Here is a 14626-nt window from a genome sequence, read left to right on the forward strand (position 1 = left end):
ATCCCTCTGCACAAATGTGGAAGCTGACACAAAGTCAATGATATGAATAATTCAGCAGCCTCAACACTGCTGTTGAGGTCAGCTTTCCATGACCTTTGAAACAGGAAGTAAAATTCTGTCCAAATTTGAGTGACTGGAAATGCAGCAGTTATTAGTTGGGGGGGAAAAAAATAAAATTAAATTTAAAAGAAAACAAACAGAAAATCCAGATTAAAAAAAAAAAACCACCAAAAATACAAATCCATGTGTGAAAATGTATATAACATTTATGAGAGATTTTAGGTCATGGTATGATCTAAATACGTTCAGAGCTAAATGGTTTCATCTTTCAAAAAATAATTTAGTTGTGTTAAAAGGGACATTAATAGAGTCAAAGTCATTGTATTCTATGAACTAAAGAAATCAAATCATTTATAACCAGCTGTTCAAAGCTCAGTGATCAGTCATGTTCTTTGCAATGAACTTTTTTAAAAGAAGCAGAAAGATTTCTTTTCTTTTTACTTAAGCTACCAATTTAGTCACTATTGCATTTCAAACATTGAGAAGTCACAATTTAAACTGGAAACCACCCTAACAACTGTGTGTAGAGAAACACAAGTGTGAGGGAGTGTGAGAGAACCTTGTAAGGGGAAAATATACATTTACATGTATTTTATATTGACATCTTAAAATGTAAATAAACCCTAGAAACAAATCCTTGTATTCCAAAGAATGAATACTTCCCTCTTAAAGAGACAGAAATATGAAGCAGATGCCTTAAAGCCAATGGAATATCTCTGAATTTACATCCTTATAACTAAATGAAGAAGATTTCTGTGCCTTTCCCTATGACAAAACACTCAGCTAAAAGCATAGCTCAGATAATTTCTGTCTACAAGTATGGTCCTAATTTTAAATTGAATTCGGCACTAAAACAGATTAATAAGGTATGACAAATAACTAATTTCTCCAAGCTGGAAGAAAGGAAGAACATCACCCCTGCAACTCGTCTTCTAGGGCAACAAAAGATGTTAAGATAGCAGAAGTTATCTCTGCTCTTCCCTTTGTTGCACTAATCTCCCTTAACCCGCTTGCCTGACATCAGACTTGTGTCTGATATAGTTATTTGGCTTGATTTCTATTAATTAATTTTATTTTCTCTGTTTTAGGCAGGTGAAGCTAGGAAGGGGATTGCACCTCTGCCTCCAGAAACTTTGGGGAGGAGTTCAGGCCAGCCCTGGCAGCAGCCACCCTGGAGATGCATATTAATGAGATAAACAAACAAAAAAAACCCACCCCAGCCCTGATAAGGTCATAATCCCTCGTGGCCCAGGCAGCAGGGGCAGTTTGGGGGCTGAGCTCAGGCTCTGCTCAGCGCCGGGGTTTCTGTGCAAAGTGGCTCCCTCCAAACGCCGGCTCTGAGAACCCAGCTGGTTCTCATTTCCAAACAACCAGTTTCTCTATCCCCAAGTGCTAAAGAAAATAATCCCAGCAATCCATGACTACACGCTTTCACAGGGACAGCAGTGAGAATTTGATTGTAGAGATAATTAAAGTCATTCCTGAAACTTCCAAGGAAAAGAAGCGGGGGGGGGCGGGGTGGGGGGTGGGGAGAGGAGGGGGCCAACAGGGACAACGATGCTCATGTTTAGCTTGTGTTTAAATTAAACTGAGCTTGGAGAAGTGGGGGGACACATGCTACTTTTGGGGAATTTATTTTCCTGAAAATTCTCTCTTCTTCACCCTAACAGTTACAATATTTGCAAAGAAAATGTAATAGACTGTGGCAAGTAGGAAGATTAGAGTGAGGTCTGGAGCCTGGCTGTTCCTAATTTGGCAAGAGTATCCAGAGGAAAATGCTTTCACATTCTGGTAAACTTGAATAAAATTACGTACAGCCACTTCGATTAGAAGGGTTTAAAGGGAAATGATACCATAAAAGCAATAAACCCCGCTGCTATCTGCTTCAAACACTGAAAACATCTTTTTAAAATTAATGTTTCCTGCAGCCCTGCCATGAGTTAGGTCTGAAATAATTTTAATATTAACAACACTCAGGAGCAGGTCAATCTAGAGCCAATCACACGACTGCATTAGTCTTCTACATCTTTCCAAATGTCCTCTGCATCTTTCCAAAACAGGAGAGTAATTTACACCGCTCCAGCTGGTGTAAATCAGCAGGGTGTCCCTGGCATCAGGAGAGATGGGAAGCTCTGGCCTCACTGAAAAATAATCACAATGATGATGATTAAAAGGGAAAAAAACCACACCAAAACCCAAACAACAAAAATTAAAGCTTGCTCCCAGCAAAGCTAAATTGTACAACCCCCGTGTCACACATCTGCTCTGACCCTCATCATCCTGAAATGGGTGTGAAATTCAGAGATGGAGAGAAAGAGTTTAAAGCACTTGTAATCTCTCCGTCTGCACTATCTGCCTTGAGCAGGAAGGAGGGATCCGCTCAATGAGAGCTGTTCAGGGCCTCTCAATTAACCTGATTAGTTCAGCACGCTGCTCTCATGAATGACACCTTATCTTGGAAATGAAGGAAAAAAACTTCCTTCCTTCTGGAGATACAGGCGGCCCCTGAAGCCAGTGCATCGGCGCCCACGGGCCGGCTCCCCATCTCCCCGGGGAGCTACTTTGGGGGTGGCAGGGCCAGGCAGCCCAGGTGGCCCAGGCAGGGAGGGAGTCGCCCTCTTTGAGGCCCATCCAGGCACACGATGGGATTTGGTGGTGGGGAGAAGCCGCCCAGCGCTGGCGGAGCCGGGGGCAGCCGCAGGTACCGCGACCCCCGGGATGCTACCGCGCTGTGGAGTGTCGGAGTCTGGAACTCGTTTCACAGGTGACAGATTAATGAGCAATAACTGGGTTACCATGGCAAAAAGCATTCCCAAAATTCTCTTTTGTTTCTCCGAGAATAGTCTCCCTATTTTTTCTTTTCCCCTCCGAATCATGCCACTCTGCAATCACACAAATATTAACTAACAGCGTGTTATTCTTTCAAGTGCGCTTGTCAGCAAGGCTGATTGTTACACACAAACTCCGAGGATTAATCAGGGAAAATAGGTATCTCAATTACAATTATAATGCTGAAAACTCAAATTTATGAATGACCAGCCAACTTTGAAGACATTTATTAGGGAAATTCCGATGACTTCAAAAGTATTAATGTACTAATGAAACATTAGGGCATGATGTATTAATGTTCTTGTAATTTCTGACAAATTGAGTTACCATTGTCACAGTAGGGCAATCCTTCAGGAAAAAAAAGGAAAGTTCCTCTCTCCTGCCACGTGGTACATGACAGATGACAATTTATGTACACATAATGGGGTTCAGAGAGAAGTTTTCCTCCTACACCCCGGTACAGTTTATTCCATTTTTCAGAATGCCAGAGCTATTATGGAGCTCACTGTGCTTAAAAAAAAAAAAAAAAGCCTAGGGATTGTCTTGCCTAAAGAGCTCCATAGGGCAGAGACTCTTCCACTGTGCATCCCTCACTCAGCAGCCTCAGAGGCCAACAGGGCCCAGTAACACCAGGCCATGGTACCAACTGGAAGACTCAGAGATAAGAAAAAAAGCTTTACAGATCTGCTTTTAATACATAAACCCCAACATAAGAAACAAATTCTGCCCCAGATCACCCAAAACTCCAGGGCACTCCTTTGTAACGCAGACGAATTTCCTCATTTTTCTTTAAAAAGGGGTAAATCCTGATCTGAGCTGCAGGTCCTTTCCTTCTCTTGCCTGTAAAATCCCCAGAAAGATATTCCAGGGGGTGGGCTCCTCTCTGCAGCCAAATCCCAGCTCCTGCAGGACTGTGCTGGAGATGCAGAGGCACCTGGAGCAGCTGGGAGGAGAAGCGACCATCAGATCTTAACAGCTCTGAGTGTGGCTAATTTTATTCTTCTTTCAGAGAGAAGAACTTTATAATGAATATAGAACACATTTCTCCTCTCCTTGTGTCATCTTTCTACAAAATTTGAACTAGGTAAAGTGGTTTTTAACATCCACTTATCAAAGTGACTTAACATCTGGGAAGTCAGCCAATGGTTATGTAGTGATGCAGATGCCAAAAAATCCAACTGAAGGATTATATTGAGGGAGTTTACAGAGGACACCTGACTCAGCTGGGTGGAAGTTGATGGGTATGCTGGTCAGGAGTGCCTGAGAGTCTCCCTGCAGAACCATGGAAAAAAATGAAGGAAAAGTATTGTGTTTTAAATAGCTTATTTTTAACCCATTGTAGACACTGGCTGTATCCTGCACCAGTAACTTTTTCCAAAGGCAGATTTTGGAATCAACGGACGAAGAGTTTGTCAAAGTCGAAAAGGAGATGAACAGAAAATGATTTTCTGCCTCTGACAGTCATGGAGACAACACTAAGAGGGAGATCATTTTTGATTGCTAGACACTCACATTGGAATATTAAGTCTTTCTAATGTTCAGTTATATAAAATTAATCGGTTCCAGGGTCACAATCATGTCACTCGAGGGTGTCTTCTTTTTAATTAATCTTTGAAAAAAATGACCTAAACATTCAGCTAATTGAATTATGTGTTTAGCTGAATGTTTGCAACTCTGATTAGAAAGTCAAGGTGAGAGGAGCACTAAGAAAACCCAAGAATCAAGCAAGCCTGCAAGACCCTGGCATTGTAGCATCACCTTCTCTTTTTTTTTGGTAGCCCCATTTTTCATCTCTTTCTAGCCCAGCATGGCACTGGAAGAATTAAAGAAAACAATAAAAGAACAACTGAGTGTACAGGGCAGGATTTACTGGCATTTACTTTTAATTCTATAGTCCTTTGCTCTGTGGCTTATCAGCCCTATGTCAGCCCTTTTTCCTCCTTTATATTTCATGAGGGGACCCACATGCTGGTACCGAGAGACAGAGCCCAAGTGTCTGTAAGCTTTTTGTCAGGTAAAAAGGGAAGAAAAAGGAAAGGAACAAGAGGAAAAGCAAAGCTAAGAGGCATCTATTAGATGTCACTAGGCTTTTGTATTCATGTCAATGATTCAGGATTAGAGTATTTGAAATAATCTTATTGAGAGAACTCAAAAGCCCCACAGAGGGAAAGCCTGCTCGGTAGCATATGGCAGAGCAGCAGACAATATCTTATTAAGGATGTGTTAGCTAACACCATTACTTTTTCTATTACATTACTGAACTCTGGTGCCTCAGCCCGTTAGCGAGATGCCGTAGTTGTGGAATGCCAGATTGGACGTGTTGTTACAAACCCAAAAAGATTTGGCCGGGCCTCCTGGCACGGCGGGGGCAGGGAAGGGAGGGTGGCAGTGGGATGCTGCTCCCTTGGCCCTCCCCGGAGCCCCGGGAAGGGGAAATTATGTCCCCAAAGGGAGGGGACAGCACCCATTGCCCTCCTACCCTCCCCACCTCTCTCTCCCCCCGCTTCGGGTCACCCCCTGTCTGGGAAAACCAGGGGGCACAGAGGGCAGCTGCTGCTCCAGCCCCAACAAAAAATCCCAAACTATTGCCAGACTCCACTTCTTGTCAGATGAAGGGAATTTAATTTTGTTATAGTGAATGCTGTTAGTCTAAAAATCTTTCTTTGCTCTTGGACAAAAGCTTGTAATTGGAGAAATAGCTCTTTTTCAAGTTATCTTCATCTGCCTACACCTTTAGAGGCAGCAAGAAACCAAAGACAAAACAGCACTGTTCATAGCATTTCAATGATTGCTCTGAAAGGCTCTATATCTGGGTCACCTTATTACAGTCCAGTATATAATTTCAGTGAATTGATATAAAGTCTTTTAATAACTAATTTCATATAATTCACATATTAACAACAACCAAAAATTTGAATTCACATTTCCTATTTCCAGACACCATTTTCAAAAAGTGGGTAGAAAATTATTCATTCCACTTTAAAAAGAAAAAAAACCTCTAAAATACTGTCCTTAGCAAAAGAAGTAAACATGCAGTTGATACAGTAATATATTCTGATCACAAACTACCTATGCAAAGTTGCTAATGTGACACACTGGGAACTTTGTATGGCTTTTCTGTACTTTTCCAGAACTGTTACAGAAAAAAACATCACGATGTTACAGAGAAAGAGGAAAAATCATACCAGCATTTCCCACTGCTACTACAGAGACATGCTGCCTTTCAAGGATGGTGTTAAAACCATTTCTAGAAACTTAGTCCTGATTTGCACAGTAACCTACAAGTCATTCTTACTCTCTTTTAACTTTATTAGTTAGATATTATATTAAAATTAAATACTTCCAGCAGGCAGAAGTGCCTGTGAATTTAACATAGTTATTTTAATAAGTGTGGCCAATTACTTATAAGAATACATTTTGATGGCTGTACCATGCAAACATTTATGAAAACTCACATGAAGAAAACTACTCACACACCTCAGCTCCTGCAGAATAAAGCCTGAGTTGTGTTTTTATCCAGTAAACGCTGGGATAGAGCTCAGATCCATTTTTCATGTTCAGAAGAATTTTAGCTAATCTGCATTAAAACTGAGGATGATCTTTGCAAATACATTTCCCCATTGCTCTTATTCATGTATGCATTCCCACTGCGACAGCAAATATGGAAATAAATCAGGTGTTAAGATGGAAGAGGAAATTTATCCACTCCAGAAACTCTGTGTATATATACATATATATAGACATATGGGGGTTTTTTTTCCCCAAAAAAATCCCCACTCTTGAGAGAAAAGAGCTGGCACTGATCTTCTTGGAGCCAGGGAGCCCACTGTGCCCAGCACATCCTCCCTGCTGCAGGACATGCTTTGAAGTAGGAGTTCATATTAAGAAATCAATAGGTATGAAGAGCACATTTGTGACAAATTTTTGTTTTGTGACAAAAAAGAGCACATTTGTGACAAATTTTTGTTTTGTGACAAAAAACAAAGGGATGGATCACCCTGCCAAGCCCTGGGCTCCTACTGGGACCAGAGCACTCGGAGCTTTCCTGGTGCTGCAGGAGGTCACTGCACCAAACTTTTTAAAGCACCTCCAACCTCAAATACCCAAATCCTGCCACTGGAACAGCACAGCAGAGTAATCCATGAGGTCTCAGATTCCTTTGCACAATAAAATCCACGGGGTCTTCAGGATGGACTTTGAGGACTAAAACAAACCAGTGAAGTCTCTTAAAGCTGTTAACCCTTGCTGAGCAGGACTGAGATTTTCAGGAAGAGCCCAAGGGACTTCCTGGCACAGACACGCTGACCTTGGGGCCTCGGAGCTGCAGGTCCAGCACATCCCATGTGTGCACTCAAGTCACAACTGGCCAAGCCCATGGCTATGGATGAGCACTAACAGTCAAATGCCAAAAGCAGTAATCTTGTCTTCAGTTCCCCTCATCCCCAGGATGTTCAACACAAGCTTTTTAGTCTCAATAGAAAAATCTCAATTTTTACTCTGCATCAGGAGCACCATTTCTCTTCAGAAATGGGATCATCTCCCTACTTAGAAATCACAGAGCATTCAGCACAATGAGCCTGCTTTGCAATAGAGCCTCTGCTACATCACCAATGATATTAAATAGTAATAATTGAGCATAAGATCACAGTTAACAAAAGCCCCAAACACTTGCTGTGGATTCAAAAGGCATCACTGAGAGAAGCAAGTAACTATTAGAGCAGTGTAAAATGTTTGCAGTGAAACCCAAAACCACATAAGACTTGCCTGGTTTGGGATTTAATAACAAACTGAAAACTCAGGGCAGGTTTGCTGAGAAATTCACAAACCTTCTGAGTGAAGCTCAGACCAAATTAAGGTTTTGCATAATACTTGTAAGAGCATACAAAAATTCTTATACTTGGAGGCAGAGAGAAGAGAAATCAAACAAACAATAAGCAGAAGCTGGTTTGACCCTGACCGAGTTCATTCAGCCCCAAGAGCAAAATAAAGGAATTTATAAGCAGCAGTAATATGTGCCAACCCCAACAGGCTGAGACCAAGAGATTTTTGCAAGAATCCTAGCAAAGTTACCCCCAGCTCCAGTGATTTCATCACCAGAAAGAAGACTGACACCACATGCATGAGGAGCACCCGTAGAGGGACAAGCATTCAAGCCTGAATCTCAGTGTGAGAAGCATCTAGTGATCAGAGTCTCCCATTTATCTCACAACAGCTCAAAATGCCTTTGGTTGCCTAAGTCATGTGGGAAATGTTCTGGGTAATGCTTCTCAGCTGCATCAATCACAACCAAATCCTGGAGGATGTGTGTTTGGGTCCCTCCCCTCTCAGAAATGTGTGGGTTCACAGGCTCCCAGAGCTCACATGAAGTGCTCGAGGCCAATTTCTGTCTCTGAACACCCTGCTTAGAGGCCCAGGGGTTTTAGGCAGCACAGCATTAAAAGACAGCCTGGGAGACATCTCTGTGCAGTGCTGGGGGTAGCTCTGTCACCCAGCTTCTGCTCCTCTGACTCCCTCCCTGATGGATCAATAACTCCCATCTGGCTCTGGAAGGGGCACAGCAATGACAGGGGCACTTTCCAACACAAAATTCCAGCCAAATATTCAGGCCCAGGGACATTTTGCACCTAGGTCTGGATGCCTATCAGAGTGCTCCATGCCTGCCCTCCTGCTCCTTCTGTGTGGAAAACCCACCCAAGGACCCAGCAGTGATGGGACCCCCAGGCTCCCACAGCCCCATCCCTGGGGTGAGCAGGACACCAGCAGACAGAGCTTTCCCTGACTCCACACAGCCAGGTTCTGGTACCAATACGGCCAGCAGGACAAGGATATGACCAGAACAGGGCAGGAATTGGCACTCCTGCCAAGAGGCCACTGCCAGAGCACCTGGCATCTCCTGCCACTTCGCTGTGACACCAGTGCTATGACAAGCCCACATCCCTGGAGGTTGGTGGGGATCAGCTGCAGCACTGACCCCACCCCCTGCAGCAAAGCATCCCTCAGCAGTTCCCTCCCAAGCAAAACCCACCTTGTCCCCTTGCCAGAGCCTCTCCTGGAGGGCAGGTTCTGCCTGCATCTCCATCCCCCTCCCTCCAGACATGGAAAGCTACTGCAAAACACATTATTTGCCACATCTACCTCAGCAGTTTGTGGGGAGGATGCAGGGAGTGTGATACAGTCCTCCCAGTCACTTTTCCACCTGCCTGTATTTAGGATGAAAAGATGATCAGGCCTGTAAAACACAATCCACTACATGATGACTTGTGAAGTGGTAAAACAGAGGTAATGACTTTTCATGTCATTGCACAGTGAAATCCTACCCACAAACATAAAACTTTTCAGGTTACAGGCTGAAAGATTTCAAACCCATCTGTAGGTGAGTTGGCTGGGTGTGCTGGGCACAGGTTACAGAGAGCCCAGACAAGTGTCCCGCACATATTGGAAGCACAGAGGCCTTTCAGACACTGGTAGGAGGTCATGTATTAAAATATACTTTGGTGTCATCTAATAAGCCATAGGAAATATTACAACCTCCAATCCAAGAGTCCCCACCTCTGCTCCATGGACAAGAGCTGTGACGGCACTGGAAAGGCACAAACCTCCTCATTGCTCCCAAATTGCACCCAAAATGCCACATGAAGACCTTCAGTGTATTACCAGAGCAGGGCCAGAAGAAGCCCTGGCCATCCCCATGGTGTCCCACCCCTACAGGACACACAGTTCCTCGGAGCTCCAGCACAAAGCCCCTTGGCTTCTACCTCACCTAAAGATTATTAATCCACAGTATAGACAGCAGCCAGATTCTCACTACAGGCCCTGCCTATATTGGTAAATATTAGCAAAGCCAATTCCAGGTCACTGCCATCAGCCTGCTCAAGTCCTGTGGGAAGAAGCAAAATCTGGGATGAGCCAGCAGCTGCCTGTTTTCAGCCCTTTTTCCATACAACATCTCAAGCAGGATATATAGGATATATATGGTATATATATTTTCTGCCACTATATTTGGGATTGCAGCGGTTATTCCTATTTTATCAGTCAGTAGGACTCCTATTTACTGGATGCAGCCATAAAAGGTAAAGAAGCCCCAGCAGGCACTGGTAACACCATTAAATATCAGTCCTGACAATGGTAAATTGGGTTTAAAAGTTTGGAACAGAGTGCCAAGAGAGGAGCCTTTTTCCTGAACCAAGGAATAACATAAAGCCCCACTTTCTCCCCTATGTGACTTTTGTCATTATCATCTTTTCTGATTCTTACAAAGCAAACCTAATTAGGAAGCTCTCTCATTAGTCTTCCAGAAAAATTAGCACAGCTTATGCTAATTACTCCTGTAAAATTTAATAAACTCGTTTAAATGGGAATAGTCTAATGAGGTTTTATTTATTGAACTAAGATAACTGTAAGGAAAAAGGTTAGGACACCAGGATATCCAGAGTGGTAATAAAACTACAATTTATTCAACTTCTTCACAGGAATTTTATTGCGAACCTTTTAAATTCAAATACGAGTTACAATTTGAAAGTTAAATCAATCTAGAATTTAATTTAATAACAGGAAGTACTCTGTGTTTTCTTTAAGTGTGATTACAATACAGCCCTGCCACTGCACTCATAGGACGAATTGTGCATTTGTATTGTGACAATAATACCCCTTTTAAAATGAGTTCCTGTTCATCAGATCTTCATCTCAACACATGTAACTGGATTAGTGATAAAATATACAGGCTATGCTAAGAAGATGATGCAGACTCACAGAGGTTTCCAAGAAACTTCCTTGGGATAACTGCTCTGTAATCATAATAGATTTATTTTGTTCTCCAGAGAAAATTTAAATCACTGTTTTATATAAGTATAAATTTCTTTAGGTCCCTTGCACCGCTGTATCTGCTGATACTATAACAGAACAAAGTATAAAACAATTTTATAAACAGTCATATCCTATTTCAAACACAGCTATGGACTTTCTTTCTTAAACCCACATTTTCATTAAAGAGACATATACAATTTGATTTCACATCTATCCAGGGTTTGAAGAAGAATACAACACATGTAACTTTGAAGTTGCCCAACAGCCTCTTCTCCAAGTTCACCAAACCACCACAAAGCCAGAGCCCTCTCTATCCCGAGTCTCTCCAGCCTCATCAAAGAGAATTAATCAATCCAAGATAGTATTCTGACTTGTCAGAGGAGGATAGCATTTCCATGTAAGTACATATGTCAAAAATCCCATGGATAGATTCTGTGTTAAACTCTATGTTAGGTCAGAGTCTGTGGATTCACAGGATTTGATGCAAGAGTTAGATTAAATCCATAGGCAAAGACTTGATCAGAGCACCAGGCATGCGGGAGTGCTTTAGCCCAAATGGTAAATGAATTCTCTAAGCTCAATGCAAATAAAAATAACTAAATATGGCTTTGCATATCAATTGACATAATAGTTAAAAACTGTGTGCATGGAGAAGTGACAATGGAGCACAACCAAACACATGGCCTGACTTGTGCAGGCATTTTAATCATAGAACGATTATAAAGGACTCATTTTAAGGTAAAAAGGCTCCGTATAAATCACTTCATCCTTTCCAAACCAAAGGGGACAAGAAAACGAATAGGATAAATGTCACTAGAAACATCACTAAAGCCACTAACTGTAAAAAGCACATACTTGCTTGGCCTAAATTGTTTGAACTAGCCCTGGCCAAGAAAAGGTTTTAAGTACCCTACTGGGACAGATGCGAAGCGGCAACAATAGAAGCCACACTAATGCAATCCAGGTAACACAATCCTGTTTCAAAAACAGGGGGAGGGCTAATTACAGTACTGCTGAGTCAAATTTCTTATGCCATTGCAACCCACAGGAACAGGTCAAAATCAAGTGTTATTCAAACCACAGTCATATCAACCTTCTGTATCAAAGTCACAATTTAAAACCAAGCAAAGAACTTAAAAGCTTAACCCATTCACAAGCCTGATTCAGTGCAGGTGGTGAGGCAGGGTTTGCATTATCAGCTTTGAGTTGTGTTTAGCTTGCATTTTACGAAGAAACTTCAAAATTGGTAACTATTGCATCAATTCATGTATAGACTGAGGAATGGATCACTGCTAGGAACCTAGAGCTGGCTTTTTCCTGTACCTATTTTCCTCATTTTGCAGGAAGCATGTAACAGACAGCAACTCTGGCTTTCAAAATTTAAAATGATTTGCAACTGGCAGCTTTGCATACTAGATAGTTAAACAAAATATTTCTGTAAACCTGCCATTAGCATCCTAACATCTCACTTTCCAGTACAATGAAAAATTCATGTGAATTTTGTAGCTTTCATGTCGCTCAAAATGCCACTCTAACACCATGTTTATAGTGTTCAGCTCTGCAGCATGCTTATAAAACACAGCTCCGTACAGGTTTCACTGTGGGGCTTTCCCCCCACACACACACGCTTTCTCTGCTGCTACCTGGTGCTCAGAGAAGATGAAAATATGCCTAGTTAAAAATAGGTAGGGATATCTTCTGAGAGTTAAACATTCTCAGGATTACTTATTACAGCTAATCAAAACACAGGCTATAAGCATCCAATATATGCACTTTCCTACCCAACCCATCCAAGAATTGGGAGCTGGGATGAGCACAAGGCTCTGGACTGCTCTCCGTGTGGGGCCCCCAACATCTCAAACCCTCCCCACCTCCTTTCATAAAATGGATGCTCTGGCATGGAAAATACTTTAAACTTCATACAGCAAACATAACTCAGACAGCAATGCAAGGAGAGGCACATGCTCTGTGCCCTCACCCCTGTGTGTTTGGGTAGCTCCCTTTGGGGTCCCTCTGTTCACAGGGTGTTGCTCTCCCCAGCCCTGACGGACACTTTTGGTGCTTTGTAGCCATTTAACTCCACTAGAGTAATACTGCACAATACTCTGGCTATCCCACACAGCTTTGGACAACACATTTGGACAATTAAAATGTAAAAATGGCTCTTCGGCTACCATTTTGCATCATTTGCAAGCAACAGAAACTACACATGGCTCAGAACAACTGGAATAGATGTATTGTACTACAATGATTTACTCAGTGATGTCAGATTAACAATATGGATCTGTTTAAAAACACAATAATTAAGACAGGCAAAAATTAATGAATCAACTGACAATACAGTCAAAATTGTATTCCAACCAGAGAAAATAAGAAGGAAAAAACCTTACATTGCAGATCTATTTTCTTAACTGTTTTTATGCATAAATAAAAGCCTTAAAATGTAGATGGATTGCGTCCAACAGAACTACAGTAGCTAAGTGATAATGATTCAAACATTTTTCAAATAAAAGTTAAATATTTATAAGCACCCAACCACATTTCATAAATCACAAACTATTATTATTTTATTCCTGAAGCTTCCCTGGCATAGCATGTGAATTGAGTCACAGAAAGTCAGAAAGAAAAATCTCCTCTTTATGCACATGAATCAGTTACAAGAGCTGGAGCCCTCCACAGAGCAGGGCGCTCCAGTATCCCTACGTTATCCCACATATGGCCCTTCCAAGGCAATCACAACTGCAAAGCACAACTAATTCTGTATCAAAAAAACAAAATTTCATCCGTATATCCTCCTAATTCTTCCCCATTAGCAACACAGGGCAGGTGTTTCATTATAATGAGGAGAGGGAGGAAGGAAAAAAAAATGGAAGGAAACAATAGCAGTCCTTACCTGTCAATTATCACTGGATCTGATGGAGTCTCATTTCTGTTGCCACAGCTTTTCTTGTCACAACAGCGGCTACAGAGCAAAAGCGAAAGGATTTAGTGCGACCATTACACTGTAAAATCATCATTACGAACATGGTGGGTTCAAATTGCCGGCTCGAGTTACCCTGCCGGCCCTGCCTGCAAATCAGTCAAATGTACTGGGTCACATATGGGTTAATTACAATGTTTAACTTCTTGCACAGCTGGTTAGCAACAGAAAATATAAAAAGAGAAGGGGTTTTGCCCCTTTCACAAATAATAATTCAAGGATCGCCCGAAACAGGGAGAGCTGCCTATTTGTAGCCTCTTTTCCGCGGGGTTTAACAGTTGTCCCACAGACGCTGGCACACAAAATAAGGCAGATTTTTCCCTGCTGAGCCTGGTTTTTACATTTGCTTAACGCTTGTGTTACACATCCACAAGATATTCCTGCTTCCACACAATTCCCAGCTACTGGCAAACCTTCCCCCAAACTCCAAAGGCGCAATTATTCTCCCTGTAAGAAACACTGGTGTTAATGGGGGAGCTAAAATGCAAGCACCAGCAGCAGCTTTTTACGCTCGAGCGCGCCTGTTTCCCCAAGTTTTCCGAGCATGTTAATGATCACTAATGCCACGGAGAGCTCTGCTCTGGAGGCTGGTGCCCTGCGTCAGGTCAGATACAAAGCAGGCATGTGAAACATAAACTCCGTCTCCCAAAGCACTGCTCCATGGCTGACCTCAAGGCTGGGATTCTTTTTGAACTAAGGTGGCTCATTGTTTCCTAAGAGAAGTCAAATTGTTGGTTTTTGATGATTCCTTGTCAGGGGTTGTTTTCCGTAAGGAGGCATAAATATATTGCAGATGAGTTCATAGGCAAGGTACGTGTTCTTGTTCAAGGTGGGAATCCCTCCTGGTGCCCCTGGAGCTGTGGCAGGGAGCTGCCCTGCTCTTCCCACCAGCCCATCTAAACCCAAGAGACCAAATCACAACCACAAAGGTCAGCAAAGCCTTTAGATTTCACC

At 42.3% G+C, this 14626-nt stretch overlaps 1 protein-coding gene across 9 annotated transcripts in view; it reads right to left on the reverse strand.

The window, feature by feature from the left end:
• Positions 1-14626, reverse strand: part of LOC121657806 (transcription factor COE1) — a 270761-nt gene that overhangs the window by 238139 nt on the left and 17996 nt on the right. For all 9 annotated transcript variants that reach the window (XM_042013919.1, XM_042013922.1, XM_042013918.1 and 6 more), the window contains exon 6: positions 13586-13654. In XM_042013919.1, the coding sequence (XP_041869853.1) occupies positions 13586-13654 (69 nt within the window). The remainder of the gene's footprint in view (positions 1-13585; positions 13655-14626) is intronic.

The sequence above is a fragment of the Corvus kubaryi genome, unplaced genomic scaffold (assembly GCF_017639235.1).
Source record: "Corvus kubaryi isolate FWS band 111438036 unplaced genomic scaffold, C.kubaryi_AGA036_p1.0 split1-37374, whole genome shotgun sequence".
In the NCBI taxonomy this organism is placed as follows: domain Eukaryota; kingdom Metazoa; phylum Chordata; class Aves; order Passeriformes; family Corvidae; genus Corvus; species Corvus kubaryi.